The 21,967-nt window shown below is 40.3% G+C and overlaps 7 protein-coding genes across 9 annotated transcripts; 3 read left to right on the top strand and 4 right to left on the bottom strand.

The window, feature by feature from the left end:
• Positions 1 to 2,096: 2,096 nt before the first annotated feature.
• On the top strand, positions 2,097 to 4,011 carry LOC128257266 (mitochondrial dicarboxylate carrier). 3 transcript variants are annotated; one of them, XM_052988212.1, is made up of 5 exons: positions 2,097 to 2,233; positions 2,307 to 2,648; positions 2,988 to 3,231; positions 3,296 to 3,428; positions 3,517 to 4,010. In XM_052988212.1, the coding sequence occupies exons 2-5, from the start codon at positions 2,447 to 2,449 to the stop codon at positions 3,850 to 3,852; spliced, it is 915 nt and encodes a 304-aa protein (XP_052844172.1). In that variant the 5' UTR covers positions 2,097 to 2,233; positions 2,307 to 2,446; the 3' UTR covers positions 3,853 to 4,010. The 3 variants fall into 3 exon arrangements, 2 of the variants coding, with proteins under 2 accessions (XP_052844172.1, XP_052844171.1); XR_008267848.1 differs by having other exon boundaries at positions 2,103 to 2,648; positions 2,988 to 3,227; positions 3,517 to 3,658; XM_052988211.1 differs by having other exon boundaries at positions 2,104 to 2,648; positions 3,517 to 4,011.
• Positions 4,012 to 5,832: 1,821 nt separating this feature from the next.
• On the bottom strand, positions 5,833 to 7,022 carry LOC128257312 (mitochondrial dicarboxylate carrier). The gene is made up of 4 exons (XM_052988270.1): positions 7,013 to 7,022; positions 6,876 to 6,963; positions 6,348 to 6,721; positions 5,833 to 6,150 (listed from the first exon to the last, which is right to left on the bottom strand). The coding sequence occupies exons 3-4, from the start codon at positions 6,621 to 6,623 to the stop codon at positions 5,833 to 5,835; spliced, it is 594 nt and encodes a 197-aa protein (XP_052844230.1). The 5' UTR covers positions 6,624 to 6,721; positions 6,876 to 6,963; positions 7,013 to 7,022.
• Positions 7,023 to 7,091: 69 nt separating this feature from the next.
• Positions 7,092 to 8,120, bottom strand: LOC128257313 (uncharacterized). The gene is made up of 2 exons (XM_052988272.1): positions 7,643 to 8,120; positions 7,092 to 7,397 (listed from the first exon to the last, which is right to left on the bottom strand). The coding sequence occupies exons 1-2, from the start codon at positions 8,043 to 8,045 to the stop codon at positions 7,393 to 7,395; spliced, it is 408 nt and encodes a 135-aa protein (XP_052844232.1). The 5' UTR covers positions 8,046 to 8,120; the 3' UTR covers positions 7,092 to 7,392.
• An 8,196-nt stretch (positions 8,121 to 16,316) lies between these two features.
• Positions 16,317 to 17,252, top strand: LOC128257614 (charged multivesicular body protein 1b). Its single transcript, XM_052988688.1, has 2 exons — positions 16,317 to 16,491; positions 16,573 to 17,252. Exons 1-2 carry the CDS (start codon positions 16,470 to 16,472, stop codon positions 17,160 to 17,162), a joined length of 612 nt encoding a protein of 203 aa, XP_052844648.1. The 5' UTR covers positions 16,317 to 16,469; the 3' UTR covers positions 17,163 to 17,252.
• A 492-nt stretch (positions 17,253 to 17,744) lies between these two features.
• Positions 17,745 to 18,388, bottom strand: LOC128257615 (TCF3 fusion partner homolog). The gene is made up of 2 exons (XM_052988689.1): positions 18,221 to 18,388; positions 17,745 to 18,158 (listed from the first exon to the last, which is right to left on the bottom strand). The coding sequence occupies exons 1-2, from the start codon at positions 18,319 to 18,321 to the stop codon at positions 17,840 to 17,842; spliced, it is 420 nt and encodes a 139-aa protein (XP_052844649.1). The 5' UTR covers positions 18,322 to 18,388; the 3' UTR covers positions 17,745 to 17,839.
• Positions 18,389 to 18,722: 334 nt separating this feature from the next.
• On the top strand, positions 18,723 to 19,582 carry LOC128257265 (SAGA-associated factor 11 homolog). The gene is given in 2 exon segments (XM_052988210.1): positions 18,723 to 18,880; positions 18,882 to 19,582. Coding segments are annotated over 2 exon segments (774 nt in total). The 5' UTR covers positions 18,723 to 18,737; the 3' UTR covers positions 19,513 to 19,582.
• An 84-nt stretch (positions 19,583 to 19,666) lies between these two features.
• LOC128257262 (gram-negative bacteria-binding protein 1) lies at positions 19,667 to 21,744 on the bottom strand. Its single transcript, XM_052988208.1, has 3 exons — positions 21,354 to 21,744; positions 20,054 to 21,216; positions 19,667 to 19,998 (listed from the first exon to the last, which is right to left on the bottom strand). The coding sequence occupies exons 1-3, from the start codon at positions 21,469 to 21,471 to the stop codon at positions 19,801 to 19,803; spliced, it is 1,479 nt and encodes a 492-aa protein (XP_052844168.1). The 5' UTR covers positions 21,472 to 21,744; the 3' UTR covers positions 19,667 to 19,800.
• Between the last annotated feature and the right edge of the window lie 223 nt (positions 21,745 to 21,967).

Raw genomic sequence — 21,967 nt, 5'->3', positions numbered from 1 at the left:
CGTTTTTAATTTGCTTTATTGTATTGTCAGTATTTATACTTGGATCCTTATAACTCTTCGTGCAAACAACTGGTCAAATGTATAGCGAAGTGTCCGAAAAAAAAATACTTTTATGAAGCTATGAATTTCGCAGGAATCCACATCCCTTCTCCGTTTACCTGCCTAAAATAGATCAGACTTTAATTGTAAAATCTTCATCTAGGTAATTGTTGTTTTAAATTAAGTAACTTATTTTGTAACATTTAAAAAAAAATAATTTTAGATAAATATTTTTTATTGGCATATAATTTGACTCCGATATACCCTTGAACACTAGTAGGTTCGAGTATGTATTTCATAATTTAATTTTCACCAGGACGTCAGAACACAATATACCTTTAAACTCCACCAATACCGTGTGTAAAGAGGACAGCGGACGTCATGGGGTTGTCCCGTTCTGCCTGCCGGAAACGGAAATGATAAGCTAGTGTCAACTTGCCAACTGCCTTTTCAGCTTCCTCTGCCCTGCGAATGTGTGTTGTGGTTTTATTTCTGTAGAATTTAATTAGAAAAGTTGGCTGAGCCTGGTCAGGTGCATGACCCACCCCACCCCCCTTCGCCACCCTTCACCTCACGAGCTGCTGAAGACGCCTCATTTACTCTTTTGGCAGAAAAGTCGAAGCCACTTTTGATAAGTGCGTGTTGAGAAAAAGTTGCTCAAATTTCCAGCGCCACCGAAAACGTGACAAAAACTTGTCAATGCATGTAAGAGTCGGGGTGTTGGGGAAAGTGAAGAGGAGGTCCACCAGTGGAGCTCCAACAGAGCGTGTCGAGTATGCAAAATAGGATGGGTTGCACGGACAGCGACAAATGTCCGACATTAGCTGGAGAGCCATTGCAAAAAAAGTTGGCATAATATCATAGTTTTGGGCCCGATAAGCGAAATACTCTTAAGGCTCTTATGTGTATTTCAAATCGTAATAACAGGTAAATTTGTACTCTATATGAGTTTTTAATGGTTTTTTATTTATCCTTTCAAAATAAAAAAGCTCAACTGCTTTAGAAAAAATTAACTCAATAAATCTAAGCCAAAATTGACGTAACAGATGGTAACAGCCTTAATTCATTAAAACAATTCATATTTATGCATAGAACACTTCTCCCTTTTTAGCATTCAGAGCATTTATGCATTTAAAAAGTCTTTTAATTAAAATGTAAAGCTTAAATAGTGTTAAAAAAATATTTGTATACGAAATCTAAAAATAAGATTTTGGTTTGTATTTAACATTTAACATTTACACAAATTAAATTTGAATATTATTAATTCTTATTTCTTTAAAACCTCATTACCTTTAATCAACAACAAAAATTAAGTTTGAACTGGTTTTCAGATACTTACTTCTAAATAAAATCACAGGACCCTCGAAAAGGGTATATTCTCGATGTGGAAGAGAAAACTTCGAGCAGGACAAAGTAGAGGAGCAAGTTCGCTGCTGGTAACCTCGTTTATTATGTCATCGGGACAGCGAGCGGTGAAACCATTTCGAGGGCGTCAGTGTTGCTCCCAACACAGGTGATTGGGCAGGTGTGCAAAAAAGGGGGCGGATGGGTGGATGGGCTGATGGGTCGATGGGTGTTTGGGTGGATGGGCGGATGAACAGAGATACGTGCCCGGGGCAGAGGCGTAAAAGTGTGGGCAGGACCAAACCGCGCGAGCGAAAAGTTTCCCATGTAGAATGTAGTTGGAGACCCACTGGAATGCAGCGGGCCGCAACGGGGTCTGCAACTTGCCGAGGATCGGGTGTGCCGGAATCGTAACTGTAAACTTATGCAACTGGGCAACTGAGCTTGTTTAGATTTATAAGCTGCCACTGTCCTTGGATGGACGGTGGGTGATGGGTGGTGCAAGGTAGCTGGTGAGTTTTCCCTGGTCGCTGGTAAAATACATTGAAGGTAAAAGTTGAGTACGGAGTTGATGTTTCCTATCAACGGGCAGCAGATACTGAAGTTTCGCTCTTTACAAGAGGTCCAAACGGAGAATTCGTTTTGTAAGAAAAAGCTAACACAAGATATAAATGTTTACATTAGTACATCTACTAATAGTGAAAGTATTTATAGACTGCAAACTACAAGCCAGGCGTTCGTAATACTGTCAAATTGTTATTTCATAAAATATATTTAGATACCAATCAGTGCCGAATTGCATATTATGACAATAAATAAGCTAGAGGATGTCTGATAAAAATCCAAACGGGTGATTTCTAATCAATTTATGAACAAAGAGATGCAAGCTATAACACATTTTAATCTCTTCCGGTATCTGACAGTTACAAAAACATTTTTCCTAAATTGTTAGTGAAGGTAAGAAAACTCATAGGCCTTCCCCTCCCAATCAAAAGATAGCTAAATCAAGAGCGACGAGAGTCCGAATGCTCGTTGCAAAGAGGTAGCACAATCATCTGAAGGAATGACGGTCTTGGATGACCATATCATTGATGAGTGCGTGGATTTGCCAGAAGGACGCTTGCCGCGTTGGTGGTTCGGCGGCTTCTCCTCCGTCTGTGTGGCCTTCGCGGTGGCCCCAATAGACATCGTGAAAACTCACATGCAGATACAGAAGAAAAAGTGTACTATTCTAGCAACAGTGACCAACATTTACAAGATGAGGGGTAAGTGGTTGGAAAAAGATTCCACATGGTAATTTAAACGATTCCAAAAGGTTCCCTAGTTTAAAACAACTTTTAGCATTAGCACCAGAAATATGGCAATTTGTTATTTCTATATCAAATTACACAAAGACCGATCCAAGCGAAGTACTATAGTCTCTAGTAAATAAAACAAGTTTATAAACCCAATAAAAACAATAATGTTATATCAGAAAGAAGTTTATATATATATATTTCCTTTCTTGAGATATCTATTTTTAAATCGGCTTTTGATGATCCTCAAGAACTCTTATACGGATCAGTACATTTATTTTTGCATTTACTTGAATTTCTCGATTGCAGGTTTCCTGGGCTTCTACGATGGCTTTTCGGCTGCCATTCTGCGACAGATGACCTGCATCAACATCCGCTTCGTTGTCTATGAGGCTGGCAAGAATATGCAACTTGTAGAGGATAATTCATATCTTGGTAAAATTATCCTGGGCTGCGCGGCTGGTGTTTGTGGATCGGTGTGTGGAATACCCACCGACCTGCTTAATGTCCGGATGCAGACCGATGTAAAGAGCCAGCCGGACGAGCGACGCAAGTATTTTTAACTGACTTCCGAACAATCGCCATCAATCTTAGGGTTTCTTTCACCTCGATTCCAGCTATAAGCACGTCTTTGATGGCCTCGTTCGCATACCCAAGGAGGAGGGCTGGATGGCTCTCTACAAAGGTGGATCGGTAGCAGTCCTAAAGGCAGCTCTGGGAACTTGCAGTCAAATTGCTTTATACGACATTGTAAGTCTTGATCTTGAATATCTCCTTTATTAATTCCGATCCAAAGTCAAGCAATATTTAAACAAATTTGTATCTCCTTTCTTTCAAGATCAAAACGGAAGTGCGAAGAAATACTTCTGTAAAAGACGGTATACCTCTGCATTTTCTGACTTCGCTGGCAACGTCGATCATTTCGTCTGCAATCACCCATCCCTTGGACGTGGTGAAGACCTTACTGATGAACTCTAGACCCGGCGAATTTCGCAGCACCTTCCACGCGACCAGGTACATGATGCGATTCGGCCTCATCGGACCCTACCGAGGATTAGTCCCAGCGATGGTGCGAAAGGCACCGGCCACCACTCTGCTATTTGTATTGTACGAACAGTTGAGGCTTCACTTCGGAATATGCTCCCTGGGAGGGGATAAAGTTAACGGGAATTAGGAATTAGGTAGGGTTTCGCTTATGCGGAGAGTACTGCGCACCCGGAAAACAAAAATAGCCCCGTGAAATGTTTAATAAGTTTTTTTTACTATAAACAAAAATATATAAAAAGTTGTTCTCACTTTAATATAAAGAAATGAAAATAAAAAATCAGCTTTCTAGAAACAGAGCTCTGTGAACATATTGTGTTCGCCAGATCATTGACCCAAAGAACCTTTTTCTTCCGATGAGCGAAACATCAACCACAACTGGTCGCATTATAAATTGATTACAACTCGCAACGTGACTAATGAACATTAATTTGTCCAACTCCTTGACAAGAAGGACGCAGTTGTGCCAGCAAAGTTGGGGCTAAATGCCAGCACGTGCTGTGTGTGTAGTTCTAGTTTGGATGCCGACGCCACGATGACAACTAGGCGTATGAGCAACAATGCCAGGACAGCGATGGCGGAGTCCACCATCGTGGCATACATCCTTCCAGCGCCATTTGTGTGGGTGTCGTGTCACGTAAAAGTCGGTAAATGTTGCACGTATGGACGGCGTTGTTGGGTGGGTTGTCGCTGAACATATGGAGGACACTCTGGCTATTACTACACACGCACACACTCTCGGCTACCCTTTAATCGTGATTGCAATCATTGTGGAAATTGAATTTGTAAGTAGGCAATTTTAGGACGACAGGAACGCGCAAAAATAAGAATAATGCGACGCAATGAAACTGAATTAGAGCTGAACAACCTTAGTATTTATGTATACCCCTCCTTTTCATTCCCCCTTCAGTAAAAAAAATGTTGCTTATTATTGTGATCTACTTAATAATCTTTCGTTATATACATCAACATCAAGGAATGTTATAAGGATAAGAAAATTTACTTTTGCGCATTTTCATTTGTAAATATTTTTCTTTTGTTTTTAAAAATTAAGGCACAATCTAAGTAAACATTTAATCTCTATTTTTACAAATTTTTCCGATAGTAACATCAAAAAGCTATAATCTATAAATTAAAAGGCTCTTCATAAATTTGCGTAAAAGGTAGCCAATTTTTTTGCGAGTGTTTAGCCATGACTCATCAGTTGGCCCAAATAAACACTTACAACGGGACTCTCACGATTTGCATAAATGCTTGGGGCTAGGTTTATGACTGAATTGCGATTGCATCGACGATGAGTTGTGCCCCACTGGCGGAAGACAAGGCTGAGGGGTCTAAGGTTGTGGATTCGTTGTTTTCCGTGTTGCTTGGCAGGTTATTAGTGGCTCGGGCTGCAAATTTTGTTTGCCATTAAAATCATTTGCATAGGTTGTATTTATGCAGCCGCTTTGTTAGTGGCAAGCTCGCATCGTATTGCATTATTAAATATAACGCATACGCACTGTTGACCCGTTTTTGGTGTAGGTTTTGCGGGGCGCTTCGTGTATGTGCAATCAATGTGGAATTGAATGCTTTATGGAATGCATGCACCGTTTATTTGAGCGATTTTGTTTTGCAAATAAACACTAGTACGAGGCCAGGAGTCAAGAAGTGACCAATTATTTGACCAGTGGACAGGATGCCATTGAGGTCAAAGGTTTGAGTATGTGGGTTGGGGTAAAATTGTTTGAGTTGTCTCTGGATCTCAGAGCTCAGTGATGTTGACACTTGGCTATGTTAAATTTTGATAACAAACTTGACTGGATAATTAAAGAAATACGACTTAACACTAAATCGTAATTACGTAAGCTGTTTGTTATTTTGCAATATTTTATAAAATTAAAGGGACAAAATTATGAAGTCGGTCTTTGATTATATGTATGAATTAGAAATTGAAAAATAAATGAAAAATTGGTCTGCCAAATAGTCTTGTTTTGCATCCCTTACTATACATTTAAAAAAATAATATAAAAACAGTCCGTTTAATACTTAATAATTTGTTCCTCATTTATGTTCCACAATTTTGCATCTAGATCTTAAAAACGAATGTACAACTTCTTCGTCGTACGTGCTAGCCTTTATTTTCTTCGATTTGATAGTATCCAAATTGAACACGAATTTGCTCGAAACTCAAAAACGTAATGATCGTATTGGGCACCATTCGCAGGAGGCAGGGCACCATGCCGCGAAAATATCCTCGTGGCCCGAAGCGCAACATATAGGCATAGATACTTAACAATCCTCTCGAGTTCACCATCTTGAGGGTCCTCAAGTTCTCTATGGGTTTGATGATTGGGACGCAGATACAAGCAGCCGTTGTGGAACTAATCAGGTGCAAAATGGTGTTGTCGTGCTTGAGTTTTAAAAATTCCATGTAGATTTCCTTGGCCTGTAAAAAGGGATTATTGATAAATAACTTAAATACATTAATTATTTTCCTTATTAAAGAAAACCAAACCAAATAGCTTTTAAGCCTTTAAAATAGTTCTACATTATTGACTGCCAAAAAGAAGGACACCATTTTTTTTGGCTCTATTTTTTAAAATAGAAAAATTATTTAAAAACCTTTATTTAAATGATTTTTACCTGATCGTAGGCTGCAACCTGGCCGATTGTAATGAAGCCCGACCGAACCAAAGAGAGGAAAGATCCCCTGTAGAGCGCCTTCCAGCCTTCGTCCCTGGTTACCCGGTACAGTCCGTGGAATACGTGTCGGTAGTTCCACCGCTTTTCACTGGGCAGAGCGCGGTTGACCTGCATCCGGGTGTTGACCAACTCCGTGGGTATGCCCACCACCCCCGCCACACATCCCGCCACTCCAGCGACGAGCACCTTGTCCAGCCAGTCGAATGGATCGTCCATCTGTTCCTTGCCCAATTCGTACAGGTGAAAACGAAGGGATGTGTATGTCAGCTGTCTGAGCAACTGGGCACATAGACCGTCGTACAGTGAAAAGAAACCTTAAAAGGAATTTGTCGTATTTAAAACAGGAAACAAATACTATAGTCGATGTTTAGATTTAAGATTTCAGATTCGTTGAGCCCCCTTATTACCATAAGTCTTGATGGCGTGTCGCAGACTGGAAGCCATACTCCTATCCTTTTTGATGCTCACCATTCGCGACTCGATCAAGTCCAAAGGTGCCGTAAAACACTGTGCGATAGCCGCCGCCACTCCGCCGCTCCACCAACGTGGAATTATCCTGGAATCGTAAAGTAGAACCTCGTTTAAAAGACCTCAATAAAACTCACTCCGGTTCGATCTTTGCGTCATTGGAGGCTCCGAATAGAATTGCCAGCTTGCTGATTGTTCTTCTATCTGCCACTTTTTCGAACGAATACCTCTCGCTGTTCTTATGTCCATTAATATTGTTTTTGGAACTTTTTCGAATCGCATTAATTTGACAGAAAAGTGAATGTATGTATACTTTTGAATATTTGGCCGAAAAAAGTACTGCGTTTTTTAATAACGGTGGTCATCTAACTGGCAAAACTACTTTAACTACGTTTATTTGACTTAAAAATAACAGTGTCGCGATGATTTGTACATCATTTTGTAATTTATTTAGTAACTTTAAATTTGATGCGGCTAAAACAAGAAAAGTATTTTTGGGTTTGAGAAACCACACAATTTAGGCTGGGGTAGGACAAAAAGTATCTTAGTTATCTTTGTGTTTCACTAAACTTGATTTTATTTGCCATAGAGAAAGCAAAGCACATATTTTTAAGAAATCTGTTTGATTTTGAATATTTATGTAAATTTGTTATCAATTTCTTGATTTATTCAATTGCAATAATAATGGCGAGGTTAATACCCAGAGCATTCACCAACTTCAGGAACTCCTCCTGTTGAATCCAGCTGCCATTAATATGAGTACTCACCATTTCCTAATTGCTGTCCGGAAGTCCGAACTAATTGAGCCAGCTCCTCCTTTTTCCTGCTGCCTGTGCTCCAAATTTCTACGCCGCGTTCAGTGAAGGAGTGACATTCACATCCACATCCACGCAGGTGATGCAACGTTGTTGAGTAATTTGGCATAGTTTGGTGGCTTCGAATTCGACACTCCCCCCATTTAAGACTGCAGAACTTTCTGAAATCCTCCGTTGCTCGCACAGTTGTCATGGCATTATCACGGCCATTAGGCATCAGCCAGCGATGTGAGTGAGTACCACCTTGCAGTTCGAAATTGGTTGCAACTTTCGGACATATTAGAGGCAGAGCCGCGGGGCGCTGCAGAAAGTTGTTTTTGGTGGGTCCGGAAGTTAGGAGACTCGTGGCAAGCATTACGGACAAGTTGAGTGGCTTTCAAATTGTAGATCAATCCTTAAATTTAAAAGTTGCCCACAATAGTTAGGTATTTCAAATCGTTTTATTTGTCAGCTTGACGAATTGTCACAGAAAGATGCTTAATATTAAAGATGTTTACTACGTATTCCATTTATGTTCATTAGAAGTAAAAATGTATAAAAATTAAATTATCATAACAGATTAAACTAAGCAAAGTTGTCAATAGAAAATAAAATTTAAAAGAAACATTACTTTTTACTTTCAAATAATGACAAATTTATATTAAATATTGATGTTTGGATATAATAATATACATATATTTAATTTGTACCTTTCGTTTCGACTAGTAAAATCATATTTTTGCTTTATAAAAAGCTATTTTCGAACGAAGTAAGAAGTCTGTGAATTGTCATTTAAATTTCATGAACTAATAAAAAAAATAGATTTTCACAGTAAATAAAGCGTGATTGACCGTGCGAAACACGCGTCAATATTCAACCAATGTAAATGTGATAAATTATTAACCAACTGTAATATTTATGGCACACTTTTCAGAGCAGAAAATGGTTTGCTCATTAGGCGTCGAAAACGCAGCGCCATCAATCAAGCGCTCAATCAATCAATTTGCCATTTATTTTACTGCCAGCAATTTCAGTGCACATCGCCAAATTGCATTAAAAAAAAACAACAACTACTACAAAAACTGCTTGCGCACAAATTTATTTATTTGAATTTTTATGAGCGCGCAATAAAAAATTGATTCATAAATTTCTACAGCGCAAATAAACTAACACAGTAACCCATTCAATATTCTATCCTTCCACAGATATATCTCAGTTTATAGTTAGTCGTTACTGTAGGGGATGGGCAGTGGGAGGGGCAGTTAAACTTACGCAGCCCCTACTCATTCACACACTTTTGCCTGTGCTGGCGAAATATTTCTCCTTCTTTATTTCACTTCGGAATTGTTCTTTTCTTGTTTTTATTTCATTGAGCTTTTCAATTTGCGCTTAATGTGAAATAATATATCACGTATGCACTTGCTCACTCTCCGACTAACTCGCTCTGCAAATTTACTTTTGCAAATTTAATGCTACTCTTTCCTTGAAAGTTTTTGAAATACGCGTCAATTTGATATGCCTCAACATCGACGGCATATTTGGCCCTGCTCCGACTTTTTGTTTTTACCCTACAATTTTTCTATTGGCACATATTATTCTGTAAGCCTCTCTCTGAACCCCGAAGTCGCCTCGGCTTTTCTGTTTGCAAGTATCTTAGGTTATTAGAAAAGTTTGCGGAGTGACTATGAGGCTACAAAAAGTTGCCAGTCGAAGAAAATTGCATATTCAAGTTGTTTAGGCCATTTCGGACAACCGATAAAGGCAAAGCTAGAGCCTGATCTTGGGCGGATCGTTTTGCACTTTAACAGAGCTTAAAATTTTAAAACAAATAATTGATTGGTCAAAGCTAGGCTGTGTTTGGTAATAATTGACTAACTAACTTTTAATGGAAATTGAAATTATTTATGTATATGTTGGTTTTTTAAAAGATAAGTACACACAAATAAAAGTATATTTTTTACGTATACATAAATATTTCCAATTGAGCACTTACTACTTTTTTATTAAAGAATATTATCAAATAAAATTCTTACTGTTTTATCATCGTTATAATTATTGTTTGGAAATACTTTTTTCTTGATAGCTTACCGTTATTTTGTAAGATTAATCAAAGAAAAATTAAAGTTGAAATGTTAAAGTACCAATGTCGATATTCATGTTAAAATGAATTTGTATTAGACATTCCTGTTTTGAAAACAAGTCGTAAGGGAGGATTTAATTATGCAACAAGGTTTTTTGCATTTTGCAGTTGCAGCGCATGCAACAGTCTGTAAAAGTGCGGCCCAGATATCCTGACCGCAAGTCCCTGCTAAGCCCCATCACTTACCGCCCTCATCTGCTGGCAAACTTTCGCCAAGTATAACAAACAAGAGCTTGCAACGGCTGTCGATGCCGCTCCGCACCGCTCCAACCACATGTAATGCAGCTGCAAGCCGACAAACTTGGCTAACTCAGTCGGGAAAGCAATGAAAGCAGGGAAAGCAGGGAAAAGTGTGACAAAGGCGGCGGGGATTGGGGAGTGTCGGAAGATTCTATCAAGTTTTACCCCCGTTTTTTTTGTCTGCTTTGCCTTTGGTGGCTTGTCTGGTCGCTTTACTCCTGCTGCATTTTTTTTTGGCCAATTTTCATGTTGAACTTTTTTGGGAAATGTTTTTGGCCAAAATATCAACATTGGAACAACTTCAGACAGGGATCACAGGTGGCAAGTGCAAATGACCCAGCCAAGTCCGGGGAAAGAGGTGCGGGTCAGGGGTTAAAGGGTTACAGGTCCTTGGTGGTACGACAATCAACTGGTCAAAGCTGTCGCAGGAGTCGCTCAAAGGATCAGACCCCAAACCAGTCACGAATTGAAGCAACCGGAGCTCTCGCAAAGTGCTACCAAAATTCTAAATTCCATTTTACGATAAAACAGCTTGGCAGAAAACCAAAAAGGAAAAAAATTACACAACAAACTAAAAAGCAATGAAAAACATGGCGAAAGATTGATAGTACCGGCAAGCCAAGTTGGCCCTTGGTCCGAAAAAGGCCAGCTTTTTAGCCTTCTCGAGCGTCTGGGCAACATGTGCCGAAATAATAATAACAATACAAACACCCAGTACAAACAGCTGCATATTCACTGCAGTTGTTGGCCAAACAAACTCTTCGATACCGAAATGAGATACCACTTATTCGAATATTCTGAAAGGGGCAATGTTTTTATGACTATAAAGTTTTAGGTTTTGACTTTACATATATGTTGTTTTACTTTTAAGAACATTTTATCATATTGTTTTCTACGTAAACATTTTAGAATACAACAAAAATACATTGTCAATGTAAATATGATATTTAGTTTAAAGTAGGAGACAGAATTTAATTTAATTGCTTTTAGTAAGCGATTAAAACCTAAATTGCTTAATATGATTTTCCTTATTAAAATACTTTACTTACTATGCTATTACTTTTTGGCAGTTCTCTAGCACTAACAAGCATAGAAAACAAAAGTTCAAATCTATTTAACATCGGCTTATTATAACCAAAATAATTTTTTTAAATAAAAATTTTAAATCAATTATCTAACGACCCTGGCATATTTTCAACCCAACCAACAGGCCTTTTTATGATATATTGAAAAATTTGTTCAGTACCCTAGACCTAAATCGGAATACCTCTCATAAATATTAACAATTAACTTCAGTTCCTTCCAGCCCCATACGATCAGGACATCCGCAAGCCCGAAAAAAAGCATACAAGCCCGGATATTCCAAAAAAGCCCAGACAAGCGCTCGAACCCCGTGGCTCTGGGCATTCAACGCCGACAACGTGGCGTATGCGCAATTATAAGGCCACCGCGGCAAGGCGAGACATGCAGAAAACTCGTGGCAGGAGTTAAGAATTCGAACCAGCTCTCCGGGCAAGTCGTGCCTTAAGTTCCGCTGGGTTATTTAAAGTTCGCGTTATTAATAAATGCCTCAGTGGGGCAGTCGCTTCGCCTTGCTTTGGCCCGATATGCAGAGCTTGATTAGTGCGGGGCCTGACTTATGGGTTCTCCATCGGTTTCTGCTACTGGGTAGGCCCCGACTTCCTGCAAATTACTGAGAGTTTTGCTGGGCGCAAAGTTTTGCGCGTTATCGTGGAAAGTTTAATGGAACTATGTCGTGCCGTGCAGCACCCCCAAAACAGTCGGTACAACCCAGACAGGCCAACCACCCACTTTGCCTCGAAACACTAACACCCGTGGGTGCAATGCATTTGCGATGGCGGAAAACGAGGAGTTAGGCGTCCGTGTTAAGCCTAGACGGTTTTCTCAGCAGGGTTTCCACTAATTGCCGAGGACACCCACACATTTGACAGATTTGTTAGCCAAAAATTAGAACGAAAATTGGGTAGTGCAGCTAATGAATTAATTATTGTGGGAGAGAATAGAACAAGAAAATTAAGCTGATGCGGAATTTCATTAGTAAGGAAATAGTTTAGAACTTTAAAAATTTTAATTAAATATTATTTCGATGTTTTTAAGCAGTTCAACCTTTGTATTAACAATCGAACCCCATTTTTAAAGAGGAGTATACTAATATTAGCAAATTTAATAAATATGATATATTTGTCAAAGAATTGGCGAATTGGTTTTTGGACTCTTGGCTTATGGTACTTTGTACTATTATTAGTAAATCACCTTACGAAATACAAATTTAAATACAAACATGAAAATTAAAATATTTTCAAGATCCTCAATTTAAACTTTGCAAGGTATTGTTTCAGCAGGAATTTGTATATGTTATCATAAAAGTTTAATATAAATAAATTTTTATAGAACGATTAGTTCCAAGTATTGTTACGGTCTGATGACCACTGACCAGCAATTACCCTAGGCTTATGCCAATAATGACGATGCCGCTCCGATTGTTGCCTGTCATCCGGGGTCACAGGGCCAAGAATCCCAGAACTCACTGTCCCATCAAAGCAATTTGACCCACAATCAATGGTTTATGGCTAGCCAGGGGGCGTGGCCAGTGGCGGGTCATGTCATCGGATGAAGAGCTCGATTGATGATTGACAGTGGGCGGGGGGAGTGGCAGGAAACTATTGACTCTCCACTGTCTGTTTGTAATTATCGGAATATCTGAAATGGTTTTCCGTTGCCTGCAGTTAATGCGCCTTAAATTGTTGCCCCAGGCTGTGAACAACTTCCTTAAAAAGCATTTAAAATGTTGAAAATGCTTATGCAGGGGAAGGCGTTTTTTTCGCCCCATTTTCTGTTTACAGACATTTAGCAAAGTTTTCCCTTTCAGTCCCTGATATGCAACTTAATTACTCTGTATTTTCCACATTTGTTTTCCTTTAGTTCCGCACAAACAGGGAAGCTTACTTACTGTACGTAAATAAAACTTCTATAATTAATGTTTGCCCCGCGTTCTCCGTGTTACATTCGTTGCCTTCATTAGTATCTTATATCCAAACGGTCGATGTATAATCTCACTTGATAGTTGATGGACAATCCGGGTAAGCCTGGCAAATAGGGTATACAACACAACACAAAAAAAAAAATTAATTGAGAATTTTAAAATCTATTTTTGTAAACGCCTATTTACAATTTCAATTAAATTTATCCCGTATCGTAACTTTGAAAGTGATATTATACGGAATCCCCTTTAATGCAGAGTCCCCTTTACTACTAATTTATTGCCAGAAAAAAAAGAGTACCTTAAAAGGAAGGACTCCCCTTTGGTTTACCTGCTCCACTATCGCTGCATATCGCATTGCCAGTTAATTTGATTGACATTTATCCGTTTTATTTTAGTGAGTGTGTTTTTATCCAAGACCCTACGACCATATCAATGGCGCGGTGGTGGCGTGTGTCTTTGGCCGGGCTCTTTCGCTTGGTCTACACTTGACACAGTGTTTGCACTTTGCGCTGATTTAATCTCTGCGTTGCCTTTGGCAGTGGGCTTGAGAATGGGCGGGTCCGGGACTGTCTGGGCCCGATTGTGGGATCTGGATAGCATGGCTAAATGCCCGCCCTTTCCCCGGAGCTCAATTGGGCGCGTGATAAAGAGCAGGAAAAGATGGAGCACAGTCTGGAAAAAATAAAATGGGTGAAATAAATCCAACTGTTTGCCTTTGGTCTCTAGGTGTCTTCATGGCAGTTTCCATTTGAAGAGTGCAGGCGGCAAGAAAAAAAGCAAGGGGAAAAATTATTGAACATCTGATGCAGTTATGATAATGTCAAAGCATTTCCACTCAAGTGACAGTTCGGCTAGATTTCGATTATGACAGGCAAATGGAAGAGTTATTGCAAATTAATGCAAACCCCTCGAGAGGGCTGACATCGATTTGGGTCAGTAGTTGTTGAAGGTGCAAAGCAAGTTTACGTCTTTAATGGGCAAACTTTCCGGCTTAGTTGAAATATTTAATGGCTCTTGTGGGTGCAAGAAAATATTTCAAGCATTGAAAAAATGCTCAAATAAACATGCTCACTAAATTATTTCTATTCAATACCATCTATTAAATCATAAAAGCACAATGGAATGATTTAGAGAATTCCTTTTTATTTTCACTAGGCAACACAGCTTACAACCCACGCAAACAATGTCTTTTTTATATTGTACACAAATGGTTATGTTTTATTTTCGGGGCTGACCAACTTGCGTGGTCCAAACAATATTTATAATAATTTACAGAATTTATGTGCAAACTTTTTTTATGTGTTTGTGCCACAGACGCAGTTAATTTGCCAAAGTTTTGCGGCTTGTTCGGCGGTCAATTGTGTAATTTGTGTAGAATTTAAATCTACAAGCTTAGGGGTGGCTGCTTGCTCCACCCAGTGCATTTTACACCTGAACACTTTAATATAAAGACCTGATAAGGACCTTATAATTATAGGTGTTAGAAATCCCGTACTTGCCTTTGTTATATTCTTAAAATATAAGCCGCACACAGTGTTTAATTTTCGGCTAAAAATTACACATAAATAGATGAATATATAAAAACACATAAATATGTGAATATATACAAAACTGTACTGTATTAGCTGCTAACAAAGCTGTGATAAAATATAAAAAGATAAATAAATTTAAATGTAACACAAGGATATAAAATTGATATTGATTGAAATGCAGAATATAAATTAATTTAACAAGATATTATAAATTTTAGCCCACACCCCTTAAAGTTTCAGAACCAATAAAAAACTGTGATACCTGGATGTATATGCAGCTTTGGATATGTGCCAGTCCAGGCAAATTGGAGTTTACGTATACTCTCAGTTTTAGGCGGGTGGACTTGGGGGCGTGGCTGTGGCCATAAAAGGCCTGGCCTATAATTTAAGCCGGCAACGTGTTATCAGACTTAATATGTAATACATTCTGGTGGTCAGTCGGGATTGGTATGGGTATTCGAAAGCGTCGAGTGCTGCACAAAGTTGGTCAAAACAATGCATCCCCGCGCCCCATTGTTTCGGATTTAACCCTATCCTACGCTCGAGTGTTTGTGTGCTCGCCCGATTTGGCCCTTTGTTTTGGCTTTTGTTTTTGAAATGCACATAAAATGCGTTTTGCTTTTGTCCTCTGTGTTCCAATGCAAGCGTTTGAGACTCATATTTTATTGATAGGCGGCAGGGTGTTCTCTGGACTTGGGTGAATAATTCCAGTACATTCCGCATTTTGTGGTTCAGCGAAACGACCAAATGAGCTCTATCAGGGAAACTCAATTTAATCCGCTTAGGTACATTTTATCCCTGAAGAACCACAACAATTCAGTAGTTTAGATAATTTTTGAAACTGTTAGTAGTAAAATAATGGTATTCATTTTGTTCCTATTAGGTTCTATAAGCTGTCCTTATCTAAGCGAAAAAAAGGCGAAAATCTGAACTTATGTCTGGAAGTGCGGTAGTATTACCTTCTTAGCAGTGTAATTATAATAACACAAACTGTAAAAACTTATCTGTCCAATTCGTTAAATGGTTGCTAAATATCTGCATTCAAATTAATTTAAAAAAATTTGAATTGATGCGATATTAAGAGCAAAGCTTTTAGGAAAAGTTTAAATATAACATTATTGTAAAGCACTATTATTTTGTAATAACAAAAGGCTGCATATGAAGTTTTCTGGTTTTGCTGTTCACCTATCAGGAAGTCATTCTAAAAAGTGATCTTTATGATGTTGCGTCGTACAGTGAAGCATAGTATGAGGGCCAGATCCCAGCTGGCTGCCTCTAGAAATTTAGAATCAACCTCATTCACTCATCAGCTTGATTCGGAATGGGAAACAGCAAAACCTATTTCGGAAATTCCCGGACCGACACGGTGAGAATTATTTCGTGGATACCAGAAGGGCGGACAATACCATCAATTTTAACAATTTTGAGCGACTTAAGGACGAGCTTCAACTAAGTAGCAACTAGTTCAAATAAGTTTGAACCTCACAAAATTATGATGAATGATGTTTAATGCTATTTAAACCATACAAAAATACCTACCATACCTACCCTAGTTTTTATTTAGAAAACATACATAAACAGATTAAACTGTAAGGTAACCTAAATGTTTTATATGTTTTTGGTTAACAGTGAACTTAAGAAGTAACGGTAAAATTTAAAAATTTAACAGCACAAATTTCAGCGCCTAACAGCACGAGATTCAGAGGGACAGCTGTTATGTGGGTAATCCCCACGCCTGGTCACACCAATTCTGACAAACCGAATGATTCACCAATAAAAACAACGTAAATTTATCAAATTCACCTGCTCAGGTTGCAAACCAACTGCCAGAAACTCTTTCGGTTCTTCATTCGCTATAATAAATCCATCAAGCTGGGTAACGACATGTCTACGAGTAATATGGAAAGTAAGTGGAGTAGAGCGATGACGCCAGACAAAGAATTAGCAATCACCCACACCTCTTTTTTTTTATTTCTTGCTTCCATAGAACATCTTTTCAATCTAAAGTTTGCTGTAAAAGAGCTGGAGCGCAACTCCAAGAAATGCGAGAAGGAGGAAAAGCTGGAGAAGGTGAAGGCCAAGAAGGCGATCCAGAAGGGCAACATGGACGTTGCCCGCATCCACGCAGAGAACGCCATTCGCCAGAAGAACCAGGCGGTTAACTACCTCCGGATGAGCGCCCGCGTGGATGCGGTGGCCAGCAGGGTCCAGTCCGCTCTCACCACCCGCAAGGTCACCGGCTCCATGGCCGGCGTGGTCAAGGCCATGGACGCGGCCATGAAGGGCATGAACCTGGAGAAGATCTCCTCTCTGATGGAGAAGTTCGAGTCGCAGTTCGAGGACCTTGACGTCCAGAGCTCCGTGATGGAGGGCACAATGTCCGACACTGTCACCACCTCTGTGCCCCAGGGCGATGTCGACAACCTGCTGCAGCAAGTGGCCGACGAGGCTGGCTTGGAGCTCAACATGGAGCTACCCAGCGGAGTGCAAAGCCAGACGGTTGGAGCCTCGACGGCCGTGTCCCAGGAGCAGGACGAGCTCACCCAGCGACTGGCTCGCCTTCGTCAGGCGGAATAGATCAAGCGAAGCCCTGCACGTTGAATTTCTCTGTTTTAGCAATTAAGTATACATCCAAAATATAATAAGTTTAAATCCAGTGAATCATAATTCTTCGATGTTGCATGCTTCACAATAAGGAGCTGATAGGTAACCTAGAAGGTTTTCACAAAAAATCTTTTGAAAACTGCCTAAGTGTAGTATTTCTTGTCAGCTCCGTTTAGCTATTAAACTACTGCTTAAAATATAAAGGGACTTTAACGAATCTCTCCAGGTTTTATATATCAGTTAGCTTACAATTGTAATGTGATTTTTTTCATTAAATGATTTCTTTGTTTCTACATTGATTGTTCTACAAATGCTAAGAACCAAAATAAAAAATAACACAGGACAAAATTGAAGTGTCATTAAAAGTCCTTATTTCAAGGAATTACTATAGATGTTTGATAACCATATTTTAAAGGCTAGATCCCAAATACATTTATTTAAAGTCGTTAAAGTTATTTTGCTTTGTTCGTTTACCAAAAATTTAATAAATATGACCATTTTTATAATGCCTACAAATTATCAAAGTAGAACATTTTAAATAATATTTTTGCTGTATATGTTTCAAGTTTTTTGTTTTTATTTTTCTTAGTAAAATAGTAAATGTATGTGCCTTGACTCTTAAAAATAGAAAAATAGAGAATCGCTAGATTTCAGGTCCCCAGTTGAGGTTGTGCATGTGGAGGCGGGATGATTGGATTGAGATTGGTCGGTGGCTGCTTGGCGCGTTGCTTTCGGGGTTTACGAGCCGTGGGAGGATTGGACCCAGGTGCTGATCCGGGGACTCCCGTTCCGTCCGTGTCCTGTTTGTTTTTGGGCTTGGGACCCCGGCGTTTCTGCTCCGTTTTTCCTTTGGGGTGAGGTGCCACCATTGGAACTGAGCGCCAATTGTCTCCGTGTTTGTCCAGTCGCCTTTTGAGCAGCTCTACATCGTGATTGCGCCGTCTAACTATCTTTTTGATTCCGTTTACCCTGAGAAATGAGTAATGCACATGTTTGTTTACCTTCCACAAAGCACAGATTTAACAACCCACCTCATTACACAACGCTCATTTTCCGCCTGGATTCTCTGGCATTTGTCGTACAGCTTTTCCACTAGCTGTTTGTACATGAGTGTTTTTTTATTAAGCAACATTTTATTTAAAAACTGGCTAATCTTAATTTATTTACGGACCCAAAGCCATGATTCAGTGTGACCAGATGGGGACACAGCGCAGTGAAGCCAGCGCTGCCACATTTTGCTTACCTGAAACAGAACTAGTTCCTTATTTCAAATTGGCAGCGGATAAAATTATAATAATAATTATTATAATAAAATATAATAATTATAATAAATTATAAATTGTTTGTGAGAGGATCGGTACCTTGAAGAGTTAGCTTATTTCAAATTATTATACATAATTGCATTGTGGAATTATTATCAAAAAGAAAAGTTATTAAGCTAATAGTTTTATAATCCATTATTGAAAGAAATTAAAGGGAATTTTGACATTTATACAAAACTTTTTACAAAAAATTGAAATCTAAGCTCTTTGGAACTAGTTTCCCCAGATGTTACCTCGCACCCATCTGGCAACTTTCAAATTTTGCAGACAGCCGTGTAGAATAAACAATTCCACAACTTTAACTTATTTCACCAACAACAACCGGCATGCCAAACAAATCTTCCAAAGCAGACGGGAAGTAACCACCTCATATTGCATTTGCACCAACTATTATGTCAGCGAATGCAAACGCAATCATCATGCCAACAACAACAACGCAGGGAGCCCAGGGATCGGGAAATCAGATTCCCACAACCAGCACTTCCATAGTAAACAACTTCCGGGAGCTGATCAAGGAGCCGAAGAATCTCGACGAGGCGGCCAACTACCTGTACCAAACACTGCTCGATGATGCCGTAGCCGGGATCTTCATCGAGACACATCACCTGCGCAAGTCGGGCAACCTGGCCGCCTTGGACGGAGTGCCGGAGGACTCGACGTACCGCATCTGCGAGATGCCCAACCTGGACATATTCGGCATCTCGACGGCCAAGAAGCCGATGGACTGCACCTGTCCCAACTGTGATCGCCTGGTGGCCGCCGCCCGCTTCGCTCCCCACCTCGAGAAGTGCATGGGCATGGGCCGGATTTCGTCGCGAATCGCCTCCCGCCGCCTGGCCACCAAAGAGGGTGCCACCTCCGCCCACCTGCACTCGGCCGGAAACGCCGGTGGCACCGACGACGAGGACGATGTGGACTGGTCGTCCGATAAGCGCCGGAAGAAATCGACCCAGAACTCCCGCAACAATGGCTCAAAAAAGAACAATGGCAAAACCTTTTAGCTCGTTGTAAAATATATAAGCGGAGTGTAATTTGCCATAAAATAAGACATCTAAGTCGGCCTGAATTGCATTTTATATATTGATCATTCGGCTATAGAAATTGGGCACTTATCGTTCTCTGCTGGGCATTCGTAGTCCACATTACCTACATCTATTTAGATTCTCTAAAAGAATGAAGCACTCATGATTTCTGAGTTTCTGTCAGAGCTTTATTCGCGATAAGATTCTGCCTGGCACATTTATATGAATACACTCTTATGTAAATTTAATCCATAGACCTATGGATTATCAGTTTGCGAAGACCCGTACGTAATCGATCTTCAGAGAGGGTTGCTTCCACGTTGGCAGCCACTGTTCTTGGGCCTGATGAAACTGGAGCTTCGCTTGGGGATGGTAATTGGCCCAAGGCTTTTCATAACTGGAGGTGCGCAGATTGTCCACAAAGTCGCCAAAACCGCCCACAGAGAGACCCAATGATATGTAGAACTATGTGGAGGGGATTTAAATAAAATTGGTTTATAATATATGTTCTTTTACTTACCATCCTGTCGAATGGGGCCATGGGACCGCCCTGCTTCCATCTGGGATTCAGTTCCAGTTCCGTAAATCCGTTTATCATCTCCCCATAGATCTGCCCGTCCACCGAGAACAGCAGTCTATTACTGCTCCAGTCCAAGCTGTAGGTGTGAAAGTCATCGCCAAAATGGGATTTCCTCCGCTGACTCAGCCACAAATCCTCCCGTTGATGAGAGTCCGTGGAGAGTACGGGTCCACCGTAAAGCGACCTACCATCCACCAGCTTTCCTCGGGGCATCCTGAGCACGGAGTTACCCCTGGCCAAGGCCACTCGCAGTTGCCCGGACTCGTAGCCCGATTGTCCATACCACTCTGTCAAGGGTTCCAGCAGCAGAAGAGGTACAATCCAATCTCCTTTCGGCACCTTGGCCCTTATCTCAATACGTCCGTATTGAAAGGCAAAGGTTTCCTTGGTGCTGACACGAGGTGTTACAATGGGTGGCATTATTCCACTGGGTCCACTGCCCGTCGAGTGCAGCACACACTCCTTGAGTCGGTTGTGGGTTCCCGTGCAGCGCTCCGAAAGGTCGAGTCTGGAGTTGGCTATGGACAAGTCAGGCCGATAGCTGGACCAAAGAAGAGGCTCTATCACAAGGGAGCCATCTTGAACTTTAGCTTTTCCATCATACAAGACGAATTCCGCATCCTTAGAATCCAGGGGCAAACGAACATCGTGAATCCATAAAGATTCATTTAGCTGATCGAAGGTCTCTTCAAACAGGAGTTTTCCCTTGCAGATTGGAACACCAATTTGTGGTGAAACCTGCGTTTCAGAAGGTTCACAGACGGAGGGAGCTGAAGATTCCGAAACACTCCGTTCGGTGCTCAGTTGGTTGTCATCGGAAAAGTCCTCATCATTGGGTGAGCATCCTCGGGGTCGATAGTTTCCAGCTAGATTGCAGACAGTCAGGGGCTGCACCAGAGACTGGTATACGGCCTTCTCGTGCTGCACACTCGTCCAAAGATATAGGATGTCTTGGGCCCTCAGAGGCCCCGAACTAAAGTTGCTAATCCATCGGCCGTTCTGGGGCTCTGTTAATCTCACGTTATACTGTCCCTCGTTGATGAAAGATGTGAAATTCCGATTGCGGTTTACATTAAATGCCACCACTCTAACGCCTTCCTCGTCTAAGTACATATACAAAAAGAAAAGAAACCACAATTATTAGACAAGTTTACGGTAAACAAAATAAAGCTTGACTTTTGAGCATTAATTGTTTTTTTTTTTCAGAACACACAAGCATAATAAGCTAGCACTTATTAACCTGGAATGGAAACGATGAATCCATTTTCTTGAAGCTCCACCTTTGGCTCCGGTATCTTGTAGGAATTGATGTATCCAAGACCAATTAGAAGGACTATTCCAAGGCACAATCCTGGCATTCTAAGTCCTCGATCTCAGCACTTGTCTCCAAGAATCCGAAGCTTCTGACTCAGCCTGTGTCTCTATCTCACTGGCAGACCGGTTTTTGTTTCTGTTTCTGCCGCTGGTGCTGGGCGATTATTATTTGTTTACTTTTAGTTGGCCCGGACAATCGCGTTTCGGCGAATGCAAATTCGTATTCATATCAGCTCCGGCTGCGATCTGGCTTCTCTGGAAATTAAACATTTTATAAGCTGCTAATAGACCCCGAAACCTTAGTTTTAACAACGCTCATCTCAGGGATCCCCCTTCGATTGAAAGCTTTTAACAGCTGATGCGATAACAAAAGCTCGTCTTACACTGTTAAACGCAATTGGTCCTGCATACTTATTAAAATCCATTTTTATTGAACGACACAAATGGTCTTTGTAATAAAATGTTACAAACAATAATGGTTTAGGCTAATACATATGTTTTTTCTAGATTTTCTTTAACACATTGAATAAACTGTTTATT

This window comes from Drosophila gunungcola, assembly GCF_025200985.1.
Source record: "Drosophila gunungcola strain Sukarami chromosome 3L unlocalized genomic scaffold, Dgunungcola_SK_2 000002F, whole genome shotgun sequence".
In the NCBI taxonomy this organism is placed as follows: Eukaryota; Metazoa; Arthropoda; class Insecta; order Diptera; family Drosophilidae; genus Drosophila; species Drosophila gunungcola.
This window is presented reverse-complemented; position numbering and strand designations above follow the sequence as displayed.

Bases quoted from the DNA above. Each gene is read 5' to 3' on its own strand.
- LOC128257614 (XM_052988688.1), top strand. From the start codon at position 16,470: ATGTCTACGAGTAATATGGAAA. The intron at 16,492-16,572 runs GTAAGTGGAGTA...TTGCTTCCATAG, and splicing joins GTCTACGAGTAATATGGAAA to AACATCTTTTCAATCTAAAG.
- LOC128257266 (XM_052988211.1), top strand. From the start codon at position 2,447: ATGACGGTCTTGGATGACCATATCATTGATGAGTGCGTGGATTTGCCA. The intron at 2,649-2,987 runs GTAAGTGGTTGG...TCTCGATTGCAG, and splicing joins CAACATTTACAAGATGAGGG to GTTTCCTGGGCTTCTACGAT. The intron at 3,232-3,295 runs GTATTTTTAACT...CCTCGATTCCAG, and splicing joins CAGCCGGACGAGCGACGCAA to CTATAAGCACGTCTTTGATG.
- LOC128257615 (XM_052988689.1), bottom strand. From the start codon at position 18,321: ATGTTGCTTAATAAAAAAACACTCATGTACAAACAGCTAGTGGAAAAG. The intron at 18,159-18,220 runs GTGGGTTGTTAA...CTCATTTCTCAG, and splicing joins AATGAGCGTTGTGTAATGAG to GGTAAACGGAATCAAAAAGA.
- LOC128257262 (XM_052988208.1), bottom strand. From the start codon at position 21,471: ATGCCAGGATTGTGCCTTGGAATAGTCCTTCTAATTGGTCTTGGATAC. The intron at 21,217-21,353 runs GTTAATAAGTGC...ATATGTACTTAG, and splicing joins ATTCATCGTTTCCATTCCAG to ACGAGGAAGGCGTTAGAGTG. The intron at 19,999-20,053 runs GTAAGTAAAAGA...CCCTCCACATAG, and splicing joins TGGCCCCATTCGACAGGATG to TTCTACATATCATTGGGTCT.
- LOC128257313 (XM_052988272.1), bottom strand. From the start codon at position 8,045: ATGCTTGCCACGAGTCTCCTAACTTCCGGACCCACCAAAAACAACTTT.
- LOC128257312 (XM_052988270.1), bottom strand. From the start codon at position 6,623: ATGGACGATCCATTCGACTGGCTGGACAAGGTGCTCGTCGCTGGAGTG. The intron at 6,151-6,347 runs GTAAAAATCATT...CCCTTTTTACAG, and splicing joins AGGTTGCAGCCTACGATCAG to GCCAAGGAAATCTACATGGA.